We start from the raw sequence: 14,957 nt of genomic DNA, 5'->3' as shown, positions 1-14,957 counted from the left end.
GTTTCTTTACAATAGCCCTCTATTCTCTTGCGTTAACTTAAGTGACATTTTATTCCTCGTAATTAAGAGAATCTAACTGATATTCCGAGGCACAGCTATAATTACCTGGTTCTTTCTCGTAGACCACAAGATCAGTGGGTGAATAGAACTGGGGAGGCAATGCATCGTTTGGAGAGCCTGTGATAGAGAGGAAGGGACAAAGGGATATGATGTCAGATCATGTAGCCTTTATTCCACATAACCCATTTCAAAATTCTGCTCTTCAGTAAAGCATTGCCCAACTTCCTGGCATAGTTTGTCAATTCTTGAGAGGGCCCACAGTTCAATGGATAGTCAATTACAACACTTCTTTCATTTAAAAGAAGCAAACAAAGGGGAAAAAATATACTGAGGATCCTTCATGCTTCGGATAGAATGTTTATCCAGTGTTTTTGCTTCCCAAAGCCTATATGAGATAAACTTCTTTCTCATACTACTTAATAATTAATCGATTTCAAGTCTTTCTCAATTGTTTCTTTTCTACATATTTCTCTTCAACATGCCCAGAGTGTCTAGTTTGGGAAATGATTAAATAAGTAAGTATTAATTAATGAACAAGCAAATGGAAAATTCACAATCACAATGTGAGGTCAGTACGTAAGTCTACCTGTTATCTAGTTATCAGTTGAATGTCCATTCATAGGATTGCTGCTTTTTATAACATTATATATTCCTAAACTGAAAGAAAGATGCCCTGAAAGGGTTTAATAATGTAGTATTTAAGTGTAGAAGTTTCAAAGATTTAATGACCAGGGTTCTAACCTTGACCTGACCATATACAAAGCATACAATTTTTTTTTTTTACTTAAACTTTGAAAATCTAATTTAATCAACTCTAAGATGAGAGTAATTAAACTTACCTCACAGGTTTATTATGTGGATTAAATTAAGTAATGCATATTAAAGCATCCTACTGGTGTATAATAAATACTCAGTACTTCAGTTTTAAAAAACAAACTTGGGAGTTGGATAAGAAACACACCCCTCACATATGTGTCTGTCAACTTCTATTTCTATAAGTCAAAGTGAACATGCATGCCTGTTCCCAACTCTCCAAAAATGAATACATTGAAGTATATATACATTGGAAACAATTACCAAGATGTATATATGGTTAGATTATTCATGTGACTTTCAATGTCCATTCATGTTAGGTTCTAAATTTAGTCTGATTTTTCTTCTGAATCCGTCCCCAATTCAGCATGATTCCAAAGGTAAGCAGAGAAAGAGAAGTGATTACAAAATTGTTTGATGCGAATTTTATTTGCACTATGTTAAAGCCCTTTGAAAAAATTGTGCTGAACTTGGTGTCAGACTAGTAGAAAAAGCCCTAAACACAGAGTCAGAAGCCTGGGATTTAGAATTACTTCTTCCACTAACTCAGGGAGCTTCTCTAAGCAGGTTAGTTTCTGTTGTTAGGACTCAATGTTTCCATCTATTAAAAGATGGGGTATGAAAAAAATCTCACTCTGATATGCTGTCATTTTATTTTCTTCTTTATAAATTTATTTATTTTTATTTATTTACTTTTGGCTGCACTGGGTCCTCATTGCTGTTCACGGGCTTCCTCTAGTTGCAGCGAGCGGGGGCTACTTTTCGTTGCGGTGCGCGGGCTTCTCATTGCGGTGGCTTCTCTTGCTGCGGAGCACGGGCTTTAGGCACGTGGGCTCAGTAGTTGTGGCTTACGGGCTCCACAGTGCAGGCTCAGCAGCTGTGGCACATGGGCCCAGCTGCTTTGTGGCATGTGGGATGTTCCCGGACCAGGGCTCAAACCCACGTCCCCTGCATTGGCAGGCGGGCTCTCAACCACTGCGCCACCAGGGAAGCCCTGTCATTTTTAATACAGTGGGTGCAGTAGTATTTAGGGCTCTCCTCTAAATGCCACCTATCCTGACACTGGTTCTCTTGATTTCTAGGTCTGACGGGAGTCTGTTGACTCTGCCTAGACACTGTCCTTTCCACTTCTCTAGTTTCTCACCCCCAAAGAAAGCAATGGTTGAGCACTAGCTTCAGCAATTGCTACAGAAGTTCCAGTACATAAAAGACATATTTTACCTAATTCAAGTAAAATACTTTTTTTTGACAACAATATTAACTAATATTCATTGAGTTTCTACTGCTTGCCTGGAACTGCATTAGCATAATATGTATATTATTTCTAACATTCTGAACTATACTAAATGTTAGGTTGTTGTAGTCCTAGAGTACAGGCAAGTCATAGTGCTAATAAATGGCAATGGTATAATTTGAACACAGATATGTCCGCACTCTTTTCACTCTCCAAGCTGCCTTTACTTCATTCATCCACATATTCATTCAGTAGAACAATAGTTGTTAAATGCCTAGTATCTACGTGGAATTGCTGAGGCCTTGGGAATAGTGCGGTGAAGGTAAAAGATAACCCTCTTTTCTTTCAGAATTTACACACTTGTTTTTAATAAACTCTTAAGAGCCTAAACAAAAGTATTGCATTTTGTTGTGTGCACTTAATACAAATCATGCTTACCTACCACCTTTACAGTCTGAGTCCTGGTGAGATGGAAGGTACGTCCATTTTCTGGATATGTAACAACACATGTGTAATCGCCATTATTTGAAACCATGGCTATGATAAAACTCAAGTTCATGCCTTCGGGTATTACATTATTAAAGTTGTGTACTTTATAACAGCCCTAAGAAGAAGTAAAGGAAAAGATGTTTACTATTTAGATACATGCATAGAAAGTATACAAACAAATATATGCATACACATCTAACTTTGCACAGAATGTAGAAATATCTATGCTGGCTATACTTTTTACAAAACTATTTTGGTCATGTATTTGATGATGTTTCTGCAAAGAATGAATGCAGTAATTTTTATTATCATTTCTGCAAGAGGAAAATTAACATTCTTAACTGAAATATGAATTCAAAAGCACAAGCTTCCTGTCTCAAGATCTAGTATTCAAATTCTGGGAATTCCAAGTTAATAGTAAAGCAAGATTAAAGTTTCAAAAAGTGATTAAGGCAACTTAAGTAAATGTGTACCCTGCTACTTAAAGAACAATTTTTTTCATTTTTCTGTGTTTTTTCACTGATTATGTTAATTCAGAAATACAGTCACTCTGACAAACTAGGCACTGTTTTAGATGTCTGGTTTTGGCATTCTTGATCATTCTGTGAATCACTGTATCAGTTATTTCAAAACTTCTTTGTTTTTCTTCTACATATCCCATTTTTTTAGTTGAATAGTACAGACTCCAGAATTTAAAAATAAAATATATTTTATGAGTCTTACCAAGAGTTAAGAGTTTATTTGTGCTCCAACTCATGTTTTCATATAACTATGTTGTTTTTTTAAAATTTTGAGGTTAAAATATCTCATTCAACATAACTAGAATCCTGTTTTGAATCTCTCAGCCCCACTAATTGGCTATATCATTTTACTTTTTTCTTTTCAAGAAAAAAATCAATACATCATATTTGACAAAAATATGCATTGAACATTTACTTTTAGAAAAACTTGTGTTTGTCTTTTAAAAATCAATACTTCATCTATGACAAAAAGAATTGGGTCCTCTCGATCTTTAATATTCTGGGAGCCTATTACCAGGTTGTACTTTCAATTTCCTGTGTTCACATATTTAACTTTAATTCTTGTATCCTCAAGGTTTTCTTACTTCAATTCCTGGAGCATGTGTTTTGAAATATGACAGTTACACTAAATGGCACATTTTGTAATTCCTTGTCACAGGAAATAACACCTTTTAGGAATAGTGCTAAACTTTTGATTCATGGAGATGATCATCAAGAGGACAATGACATACACTCAGTTATTTTTCTGAATACAATTTATCCTGTTTTGATAAGCAGTGACTCTAGAAAATTGTCACATCAGCACAATATTTTAATACTCTAAGGTTATTACAAGGTATAAGGCCATAAAGCCCTGTACTCCTATAATAAATTCATGCCAGATTTGGTTTAACTTGAGTTTAGACTATCTATAGAACTCTTTGATTTTTCTGGCACCTTTCATTTAAATGGTTCAAAGCTATTTGCCTCTTTCATGTGTTAGCTTAGCTGTTCTTAAGTCCTTGTGAAGTAGACAGATCAGACTAAATATGCCCTAGTTTTCAGGTGGAAAAAAATGAGATAGATAAAGAGATATTCTAGGTAACACAGTGCAGAGCTAAAACTCAGTTTTTTACACATCTGAGTAAAGGTCTTTCACTAGCTTCTTAACCAAGAATGAACACCAGTTTTCATCCATTACTTGAGGCTGAAAAAATTATACTGAGACCTGTGCTTAGGTATACTCCATTATTACATCTAATCCTTATTCCAAACTTAGCAAATTTGGAATGCTCTTGTGTCCATTTTATAGATGAAAATACAAAGGACTATAAAGGTTAAGCGATTGCCGTTATCATAGAGCCAAGCAGTGTCAGAGCTGGAATTTAAACCCAGATCTACGTGTTTTGTAGCCCTTGCCCTTAATCCCAACTGACACTGTCTCACACTACACTGTGGTCCTGACCTATCTGGGGCCAGCCCCAGTGTTAATAGTGTGATGTGACTCTTATATGAGGCTGATTCTTACAATTAGTGGTACACTGGAAAAGCATACTTTTCAGTATGAGAAGTTAGCTATTAATACTAAACTTGTCAACAGTACTTCTTAATAAAATGTTAAAAAAACCTTTTTTTTTACTCACCAAATATCATTTATGTAAAAACTATTTCAAACACATCATTTTAGGAGTCATAGTATGTGCTACAAATATAAAGAAATGTTTCTGACTCAAAGTCTTCTCATTCATTCATTCACCCTTGAGTATTATTCAATAAACCACCTGCCAGGCACTTTTTGAGGTTCCGAGAGTACAGCACTGAATAGAACAAAGAATCCACCCTCATGGGCTTATCATTAACAGAAAAATGGAATCTGACACATCTAAATAGCAAGGAAAATGTTATAAAACAGGTATGTGTTGATCTCTTGCCAGCTCCCCCTTTCTCTTCACCTTTGGGCTGGATGTGCCTAAGACTATCATGGGGCCTATGTGTCAGTGCTGTAAGTCAGGTTCTCTGGGATTTTCTCTTCTTTCCATAAGGTAGGATAAAAATGTAGGCCAAGGACAGGTTTTGCTTGGAGCTGATTTGTCTAGAAAATTATTTCAAATTGAGGAATATTCCATAAAAAGTAATGGAAAACTTTGGGGTCTAATCTACTATTCAGAAAAATCTGACCATGAAAAATTAAATTAACTAAAAAAAAAAAGAGATAAAAAAAAGAAAAATAATTAAAAGCTATTAGACTTATGTTAGAAAAGGAAACGAAGAAAATATTTTACATTATAAGTGTTTATGTATGTGGTAAGGGTAGCTTCAGGGCATTGTTGAACTATAAATACCCATTAACCTTAGTCTGTAGTATCTGATGAGCTCTCTCTACTTCTTATAAGCAGCTGCTTCTCTAGGCCCTTCATGGGCCTAAGACACAAAGGGCATTTTTAAACATAATAAACTATTCCTGAAAATAAATCCTGCAAACTTTTTGATGATTTGAAAATCATTTATTTGGAATCCAGGAAAAAAAAAAAAGATATGAACAAAGATCTCAATACCCAAAGAATAATAAAAACATGTTTCCAAATATAAGAAATGGGTTAACAGTAAGTGGGTTCCACTATGAAGCAAACACTTGTCTGACCAGAAGACAAGTCATTCATTTAGTTGAGCCATCAGTTCCTCATTCTGAATTTAAAAGAGAGAAGTTAAATAGGAGAGCAACTTTTCAACCACATAATGGTAGCCATGGCAACCTACCGCAGTATATAGGTAAAGCACAGCATAAGAAATGATTTTGAGATCCTTGAGAGGAAATAAATCATGTGGTGAGGTACGGGGTGTGGGTGAGGGGATGGCATGACTAAATAAGAACAAATATGCCCATTCAGTAAACCTACAACTTTTAAAGAACTATGTTAAGGCACAAGGATGGAAAAGACACAGTTCTTAACCTGTAAGTAAGCAGTCTAGTAGAGGATTGCAACAAATGCTGTGAAAGGCATATTGGGGTGGGGAAGTGGAGGAAGAAGACCAAACAGAAAACATTTAGAAACTCTTCATGGAGAAAGAAGATCTGAACTGGATCTTAAAGGATGTGTAGATTATTAACAGTTATTCAGGAGGAGGGCAGACATGGAGAAGGACGCTCCAGGGACAGGAAAAAGTGTAAACAACTTCCCTTCACTCTTATAGCATTTTGCCCTCCATGTTATACTTAACTAACTTTATTATAATGACCTCTTTTCACTTATCTCTTTCTCCAGAACATTTATTTCTATGGGGTAAAGTGGTCGGGCGGGTGGATGAGTACTCTATCTGCATAGCCAGCTACTTGCCCAATACTGGACACATGGTAAATGCTCAATACATTGGTGTTGCATGATTAAAAATATAAACTGAACCAGAGAAGCACAGACATAGACATGGAGCTGCAAGCTCATGTGGTATGCAAATGATAATGAAAAGGTGAGTATATAGACTTATAAGACATGGGATGAGTGAGTTGTAGGATGGGTGGGGAAAGTGGAAGTAAGGATACAAAGAGTTAAACTGAGATATGAGGTTAAAACAGTTAGAAATATCTATTGACATTTTTGTTTCCAAGATTAAGTTGTTATAAAATACACCACACTTGTTCACAAAGACTCATAAGAGTTTTATACATCAGTCACTTTCAATGAGCAGAACTATGTCATGCATAGACACAGATGAACTGTATCTATGCGATAGATACTTACAAAATCTCCCCTATGTGTCAGGCACTGTGTTAGAAGCTGGGCATACAGTAAGTAGCCAGTAAAACCAGAAATGGCCCTTATTTCCATGGAATTTTCTAGTCCACTCTAATTCATTCAATTATTTAATCAGTTCCTAAATATAAAGTATATTGGCTCAGTTTTGTGATATGCACTTGATAGTCAAAGGAAAGCAAAGGAGAGAAGTCACTACTTAGTACAGAAGAGAGAAATGCAATCATTATAGTAACAAAGATGCTATGCAATCATTATAGTAACAAAAATGAGATATAAATTAAGTGCTGTCAAAATGTAGAGTGGGTGATTCACTCAGCCTAACTGAACCTCAAGGTTTCACAGATATCTGAACTGAGTTTCAGTTTAAAAGATGAATCTTAGGTCCTCAGAAGCCCTGAAATTACATGTAGAATGCTATGTGTATATATGCATATATACATAATTAAATATGTATAGTTTGGAAAGAAAATATGGAATTAAATATGTATATTAAATTAAATATGTACAGTTTGGAAAGAAAATATGATACTCACTTCCTTCATACCAAAGGTTAAAAATCATTATATAGGGACTTTAGGAAAAGGGAGGAGATAAAGAACCAAACTAAGCTGTCAGATCAAATTGAAACAAGCACTTTAAAAATAAAGTCTATTAGATAGACCTTGGACTAACTTTCCAACCATATGTGCTATGCCAACAAGAAGGCCAAGCCTGGCACTGTTTCAGAAATGTGCTTTCCTAATGGCACTTTGTCAGAAAAAGCAAAGAATTTCCTATTTTCTGAGAGAGATTTATAAACAATACCTGAAAAATTCTGCTTAATTTCACACTGAAAATTAAAGGTGGATGTAAAATACCAATTTTACTGATCACACTGAGGACAAGGACAACCAGCTTTTTGAAAACTGATTTCCAGAATGATATCTACTCTGCTAAATAGCAATTGAGAGCATTTCAGCAGCTGCTATAAATGTAACATCCAAAGCACCCAATAAAGTGGTCCCTCTGATCCTTAGTAAGAAGGGGAAAACTGACTTTGTTTTTATAAGTGTCTTTAGGAAAAATAATTCCAATACCTAATTATAACAATGAGAAAGAGAAATAATCCAGTAATATGAATGTTAAGATGGCTCGCCATATTTTAAAGCTCAGTTCTTTGAATATATTTCATAATAATAGTGAAAACAACAACAAGATCACGCTTACCTGTGTCCTTACTACTATATATTTGGAAGACCCTGTGAATAAACAGGCAGCCTCCAATTTATATACATGTTGTGTTCCAGAAGTTCTTTTAGAAGCTGGCTATTTGAAATTCAGTAAATCACTTACAAACCATGTTTTGCTTTCCAGGCTGGTTACAAACCCTGGCTTACTCAACAAACATTTACTGAACATCAATTTGACTCACAGGATTGTTGAACTAGAGAACTGTGAATTCTGGGCGCCAAATGAAGAAAACCATGCCGTGCAGAAGACAGGATGAGAGAAGAGAAGACATGCAGAGGACGAATGTTCAATCCTGCCCCATTAACCTAAGATTCTAAAATACAAACTTCAGATTTTCTGTTCCCTCCAATCTCAGCTTTTCTGCACACCTTATGATTTTCCAGGGCTCTCTTTTCACAGGTTTCCTTATGTTCCACAGTCCAGCCTACAACCCAATCTGTGTTCAAAGATTGCTCTGCCCTTCAAAGTGCCCACCCCCCAGAAGTAAAGACTAGACCACCCTCTCTGTGCCATTTCTGGAGACCATAGGTCTTGGAACCACACAGAACTGGCCTGAAATTCCAGATTCTCCTATTATCAGCTGGATTATTTTGAGCAAATTATATAAGATAATGTAAAAGTCTGGGCTCTTGATACAGATTGCATAGTGCTGAATCTTGGACAAGTCACTCAACCACTCTACACCTCAGTTTCCTTGACTACAAAACGGAGAAAACAAGAGAGTCCACCTCACACTGAGATATCGATAATGAGTGAAATTATTAAAGCATTTAGAAGAATTACTGTGCTCAATAAATGTGAACTATTATTGTTTATGTCTCCAAACATCTGTTTCCTAATCTATACAAGGATGATATCTACCTTGAAGGATTGTGATGAGTATTACATATGATAACATTTAAAGTACATAGCACAATGTATTGCACTAGTAAAATGCAAGAAATGTTAGTTTCCTTTTCCTTCTTTCAATTCATCAGTTTTCATCCTTCCGCTAACAGGGAAGCAAATTTTGCTGGAACTGATTAATGTGTCTTTTAACTCTCATAGAGTTATTTGTATTACTAAAAGAGACCATTTCTACAACGTCAAAGTAGGGAATTCAGCTGTTAATAACTGAAAGAGGACTACTGTAGGAGGGTCAAATACCTTGGTGGATGCAGGGAGTGACTGTAGAAGGTGGAAAGCAAAAAACAATAGCAGCATTGCTACACAGTGATAGGAAAATGCAGCTACCAAGAACCCTTATTTTGTTCCCAACATGGAAGCACTCTTAGGAGTAAAGGTGTCAATTACCAAAACGTAAAGAAATGAAAAGCAGTGTAACACACATCCATAGCAACCTTTTCATAATCAGAGAATAGAAAGGATGGCTGGTTACTGGTTATCCTCTTTAGTCATCTGCACATTGTTGGTTATCTGCCATGGTGATGGTTTTACCACCATGACTTTTTTTTCTTGGTCTTCTTTCCAGGCTTTGTGCTTTCACTCACCCCATAAACATTCTCTCCAGATTTTTATCTTAGCCCTTTTCTCTTCTCACTTTAGTTTGTCTTCTTAAGGGCTTCAACTATCACATAGATGTATCCAATTCTCTGTCTCCAGCTTTGATTTTTTTTTTTTATAAGCTCCAGATCCATACACATGTAGCCACTACCTATTGGTCACTGCCACCTAGATGTCACACAGATAAATCTAACTCAATATGACATGATCTAAATTCATTACTTGATCCCCAAACCTCTTCCTCCTCTGTTATTTCATACCTTGGTTAATAGCACTGACATCGGTCCAATCAGGAAAACCAGAAGTCTGGGAATCATTGGAGATACAGAGATGGATATGGCATAACTTTGCCCTCAAGATATAGTCAATCTCATAGAATACCTGCATGTAAATCTGTCCCTCTTCTTAAAACCAACAATAAATTCTCTTTGACACTCTTGTAGAACTTAGAATTCTACTTTTTGATAAGAACAGGAATTCTTATTTATAAATTTGTTTGAATTAAACTGAGATCCTTTGGGACTATGTTGGGGAGGGCACATATCACATTCATTACCGTGTACCCACCAGACCCCAGATATATTGCATTGAATACAGTATGTATTGAATATATGCATGAATAAATGGTTATAAAACAATAAAGGAAGTGAAAAGTGACATTGAAACAGTTACAAATAAATAGCTAATTGAGGGTATATGAGGGAAAATTTATTTCAGCTGGAGAGTACAGGGAACATTTTACAAAGGTGTAGAATTTGATTTGTTCTAAAGGAGAAAAAGAGGATGTTCCAGGCAGAGGGAATACATGAGGAAAAAGAGGAGAAAATAATAGAATATGTATAAAAGTAAAATTCTTTTTTCGGACCATAAAGTATTCAAAATATAGAAAAAGTGAATAGGATCTCATTAGAAATGAGAGACCTTGTTGCAGATAAATAGATGAACATAATTTTTTAACCAGAAGACATATTACACTTATTGATGTCAAATTGTTAATATAATTCTTTTAATCCTTTTTACTATGGAAAAGTACAATCATAGAATAAACAATGATCCCTGTACCCATATCTAGAGTCAAAAGTACCAATTCAGGCTATGTCTTATTTCATCTATACCCACTCACTGCATCCCAATATTATTTCAAAGCAAATCACAGACATTATACAATTTAATTTGTAAATATTTCTGTGTGTACTTCTAAATGACAAGACCCCTCCTGAAAACATAACGACATTACCATTATCATGATTTAAAAAGTAATAATAACTTATTGATATCATCAATATTCTGTCTGTGTTCATATTTCCCTGACTTTCTCATAACATGTTTCATAGTTTGTTTGAATAAAACATGATCCACTTAAGGTCCATACATTGCAATTGGTTGTTATATACCTTAAATCAGTCTCTTCTACCTCCCCTTCCTTTCCTATCATCTCCCTTCTTCTTAATCATTTTACTATAGAATGAAGCATATATGAAAAACACTCAAAACATATGTGTGAGTTAATGAATTAGTATAAAGCAAATACTTTTAAAACCACCACTCAGGTCCAGGAATAGAACATTACCAGTCACCCTTGAAAGCCTTCCACATGCCCCATGTCAATCACACCTTCTTTACTATCCCCCAAAGTAGCAACTATCTATACCTTCATAGTGAAGTCACTTCCTTGTTTTCATGTACGATTTTATCACTCATATATGTCCTTAGATACTATATTCTCATCCACTCTAGTGTTTTAAATGTTTTACGGTTCTTTTAATCTATACATTCCCACTCTATGCCTTTCTTTTTCTGCAGTTTATCTGTTGACTAACACAAGACATTTGGCCTGTAGTGTGTCTCACAATTTAGATTTTGCTGATTGCAAACTCATGGTGCAGATCAATACATTCCTCTGTTCTCTATATTTTCTGCAAAATGGCAGCAGGATCCAAAGGTTTTATCAGACTCAGATTGAATCCATTTGGCACAATTATAGGTAATATTGTGTTCTTTCATCAGAAGAAAAGTGGCTGTTTCTCTCCTTATGATATTAACAGTCAATGATGCATAATGCTTAGATTTAGTAATTCATTGGGGTTGCAAAGTGATTATATACTTTTATAAAAATACACTTCCCTGCACTATGTCATTACTCAATATATCAATACATTTCTTATAGAAAAGGCAGAATAAAATCTTGGCTTTTTTTCACCTTTATTTACCGGTTTTCAAGGTAATGTTTTTATTTCCTATTCTCATCCAAATGTGGCCATATTTTGAAATATCATTATGAACTTATGGATTTAAATTTAATTCATGAGATTCGACCTATTGCAATTAATATCCTTACTAAAGTTTAAATTGTTCCATCTTTGGCCAATGGAAAACTCTTAAAGTTGGCTCCCTAAGTCACTTCATTAATGGCTTAAACAGAGACAGATACTAAAATTTTCAACTAGGATTGTAGAATTGTCTATTTCGTCTTTTAATTTTGTCAACTTTTCCTTCATGTATTTTGAAGCACTGTTATTAAGCATATATATACTTTTTTATTATTTTCATGCCTTCCTGATGAGTTTACCCTTTTATTATTCTGAAAAGTCCTTTCTATCTCTGATAACATTAATCTTCTTACAGTCTATTTTATATGATATTGGTATATCCATTCTAACCTTTTTATTTTTATTCATCATTTATTTTTGATCAAAATTTTTTCTCCATTCCACTTTCTTTTAATCTTAAGGCATTATTTATTGTGTTCATTTTCTGTTTGCTCCTCTTAGTTTAGATTTATTTCTGAAATAATTAATTTTCTTCTAAGTTTTTACTGAGTGGTATAATTTCTGGAATTTTCTAATTTTTATTTGTTATTCTCTCTCATCTTGCATCACTTCTTAATGTCTTTGTGCCAATTTTTGAAACAGTAGGTTGCAATAGGTCGTTCTGGAATGCTTTTATTTTTTTCTATAGAAATGTTATTCTGCTTCTTATTCTTCTTTTTTCTTATAGCTTCGAATGGGATTTTACCTTGATTCTTTTTGTTGCTCATTATTATGTAAAACTAGTTTTTCTGACCTTTATGATTTGGCAGGATTTTCCAATTTCACAGAGATCCTTCTTCAAAACTACAGTCTTGAGATTTCCTGATTCTGTTCGGCTCCTCCATTCTCAGCAGGTTCTCCTTCCTTCGTCTACATTACCCTGATCCTGTTTATTTTGATTCCACTCCTAGCAGTTTTACTTCAGTGTGCGTGGTTGTTTTTCAGAGTTCCGAGGCACTAGAACTATTCCAATTCCTTCAAAATGTCTTGCTATAGGCTGCTTGGACTCACTCTCTATTAGAGAGCAAAATTTTAGCTGCTATTCTCAAATTGCTTCACCCACTGGCTTTTTGGGGTTTCTCCTCTTCCTGAGCCTGCCAAATGCCATATTATTTCCATCAGCTTCCTTCTCTATAGACTCTGATTCTATATGGGTTGTACTGGTGATTTATCTCACTTATTTTACTGAAAGTGATTCTTATGGATAACTTGTCACTGAGTTTTGTTTTAAATGTTTTTCAGGAGTTTTTGGCTTTGGCTTAGGTGGATATTTGAAGAGATTAGAGAACTATGCTGCTGCCCCAAGTGTCATCTTCCAACACTTTCATATTTTGATTAAATACTTTCCAAAGCTCTCAGATGTGTAATAGACCACAGATCGACCGTGCCCACAAAGGAAGGCAAACGTGAAAACACATACAAATAATCAAATACACTACTTATTAACCAAAGAGCTGAAATTCACCAGATGAATTAGCAGCTTCTGACTTCACTCAGCAGTGAGTAGAAGTGGGCAATATTTCTCAAATTGTATTTCACAGGAAGTTAATAGAAATAAGGTAGTTCTGGTAGTCCAGTGAATGTAATTTAAGACATGGTGGGTTGAGGCAAAGCATCTCCACCACTTCCTTTAAAATGGTACAAAGTGAGGAAGCAGTAAAAGATTTGTATAAAGTTATTAAGGAGGAAATGATGATGAGAAAAATCTCAGTTTCTATATTAACTCAACAAATAACCATTGTCATTTTAGAGAGGGTAAATGCCCTCTAGTTTGCTTACCATATACCAAGTGATGGTTGGCTTGACACTAGAAGGAAAAAATCCGTCGATGTTTGGACAAGTGATCTTCTGAACACCATATTCTAAATATAATCTATGCACTGGAAGTTTCATGGGAGAATTGAAGCAGCTATCTTTTTGAACCACTTCCAGAGGAAATGCAACTTTGCTGCAATATGTAGTGTTCCTGAAAAGAAAAATATGCAATGAATGGGCAGTCTCATTTGCATTTGTTTTGATGCAGCAAACACATTAAAATGAGCTAAGTGAAGTACTGCTGTGTATTGAGACTTTATGTATATATTAAGTTCATGTAAAAATTAAGCGTGTTATGGAGGTATTTTCTATAACAACTGACACAACAGAATAAAAACAGACACAATTAGCTACTATTGATAAACTATTTAGATTTTTAGATATGTTCCTAAACATACATGTGTATGTGTGTGTGTATATTCATATGTATAATGTTTAATTTTACCCTTAAAACATTCTTAATAACACTCAGTACTGGTAAGGCACAGGTAAGAACAGCATATTAACTCATGGTTGGTAATGGTATAAACGAGTTCTGGAAAATTAAATATGTTTCCGAAAACATTTTTAAAAGCCTTAGCCTTTGCCCTTGTAATCTTATTTCTGGAGATTTTTTCACATGATAGATGTAGGAAAAGTGAGAATAGAGAGAGCACATGATCAAAACTGCTCATCCTGTGCTATATCAGCAAGGAAGATATTGGAATCAGTAGAAAAACCTATGAAAAGGAAGACTGTAAAAAAAAAAATCATGGTACAACCATCCAAAGTTATTGTACACATATATAAAAAAATCAAGCATGAAGGAAAAAACTAACAAACACATAAAACATGTTAAGATGGCTGGGGAGGGACTTCCCTGGTGGTCCAGTGGTTAAGACTTCGCCTTCCAGTGCAGGGGTTGCGGGTTTGATCCCTGATTGGGGAGCTAAGATCCCACGTGTCTTGTGGCCAAAAAAACAAAATATAAAACAAAAGACATTGTCAATAAAGACTTTACAAATGGTCCACATCAAAAAAAAAATCTTTAGAAAAAGAAAAAAAAAAGATGGCGGGGAACTGTATTTATACCTTTAATGTTTGTGTAAGTCATTTCATCTGCCTGGAGGGTTCTTCTTTTCCCATCACCCTACCTTTCACATGGAGGTCTATGTCATTCTCTACACACCCCATATCTAAATTAGGACTCTTATCCTCTCAGCACCCTGGACAATTCCTTGATTGAATTTATCATAGTTCAAACAAAGTCACG

General features: G+C 35.0%; 1 protein-coding gene across 2 annotated transcripts in view; it reads right to left on the bottom strand.

Moving 5' to 3' along the window:
* IL1RAP (interleukin 1 receptor accessory protein) overlaps positions 1 to 14,957 on the bottom strand; it is a 124,547-nt gene that overhangs the window by 28,747 nt on the left and 80,843 nt on the right. For both annotated transcript variants that reach the window (XM_024740299.1, XM_024740304.1), the window contains exons 4-6: positions 13,670 to 13,856; positions 2,546 to 2,711; positions 106 to 177 (exon numbers count right to left, since the gene is read on the bottom strand). In XM_024740299.1, the coding sequence (XP_024596067.1) occupies positions 106 to 177; positions 2,546 to 2,711; positions 13,670 to 13,856 (425 nt within the window). The remainder of the gene's footprint in view (positions 1 to 105; positions 178 to 2,545; positions 2,712 to 13,669; positions 13,857 to 14,957) is intronic.

The sequence above is a fragment of the Neophocaena asiaeorientalis genome, unplaced genomic scaffold, assembly GCF_003031525.2.
Source record: "Neophocaena asiaeorientalis asiaeorientalis breed wild unplaced genomic scaffold, Neophocaena_asiaeorientalis_V1.1 scaffold723, whole genome shotgun sequence".
Classification (NCBI taxonomy): domain Eukaryota; kingdom Metazoa; phylum Chordata; class Mammalia; order Artiodactyla; family Phocoenidae; genus Neophocaena; species Neophocaena asiaeorientalis.
Note: the sequence above shows the minus strand (reverse complement) of the source record. Positions and strands in the feature narration are given on the sequence as shown.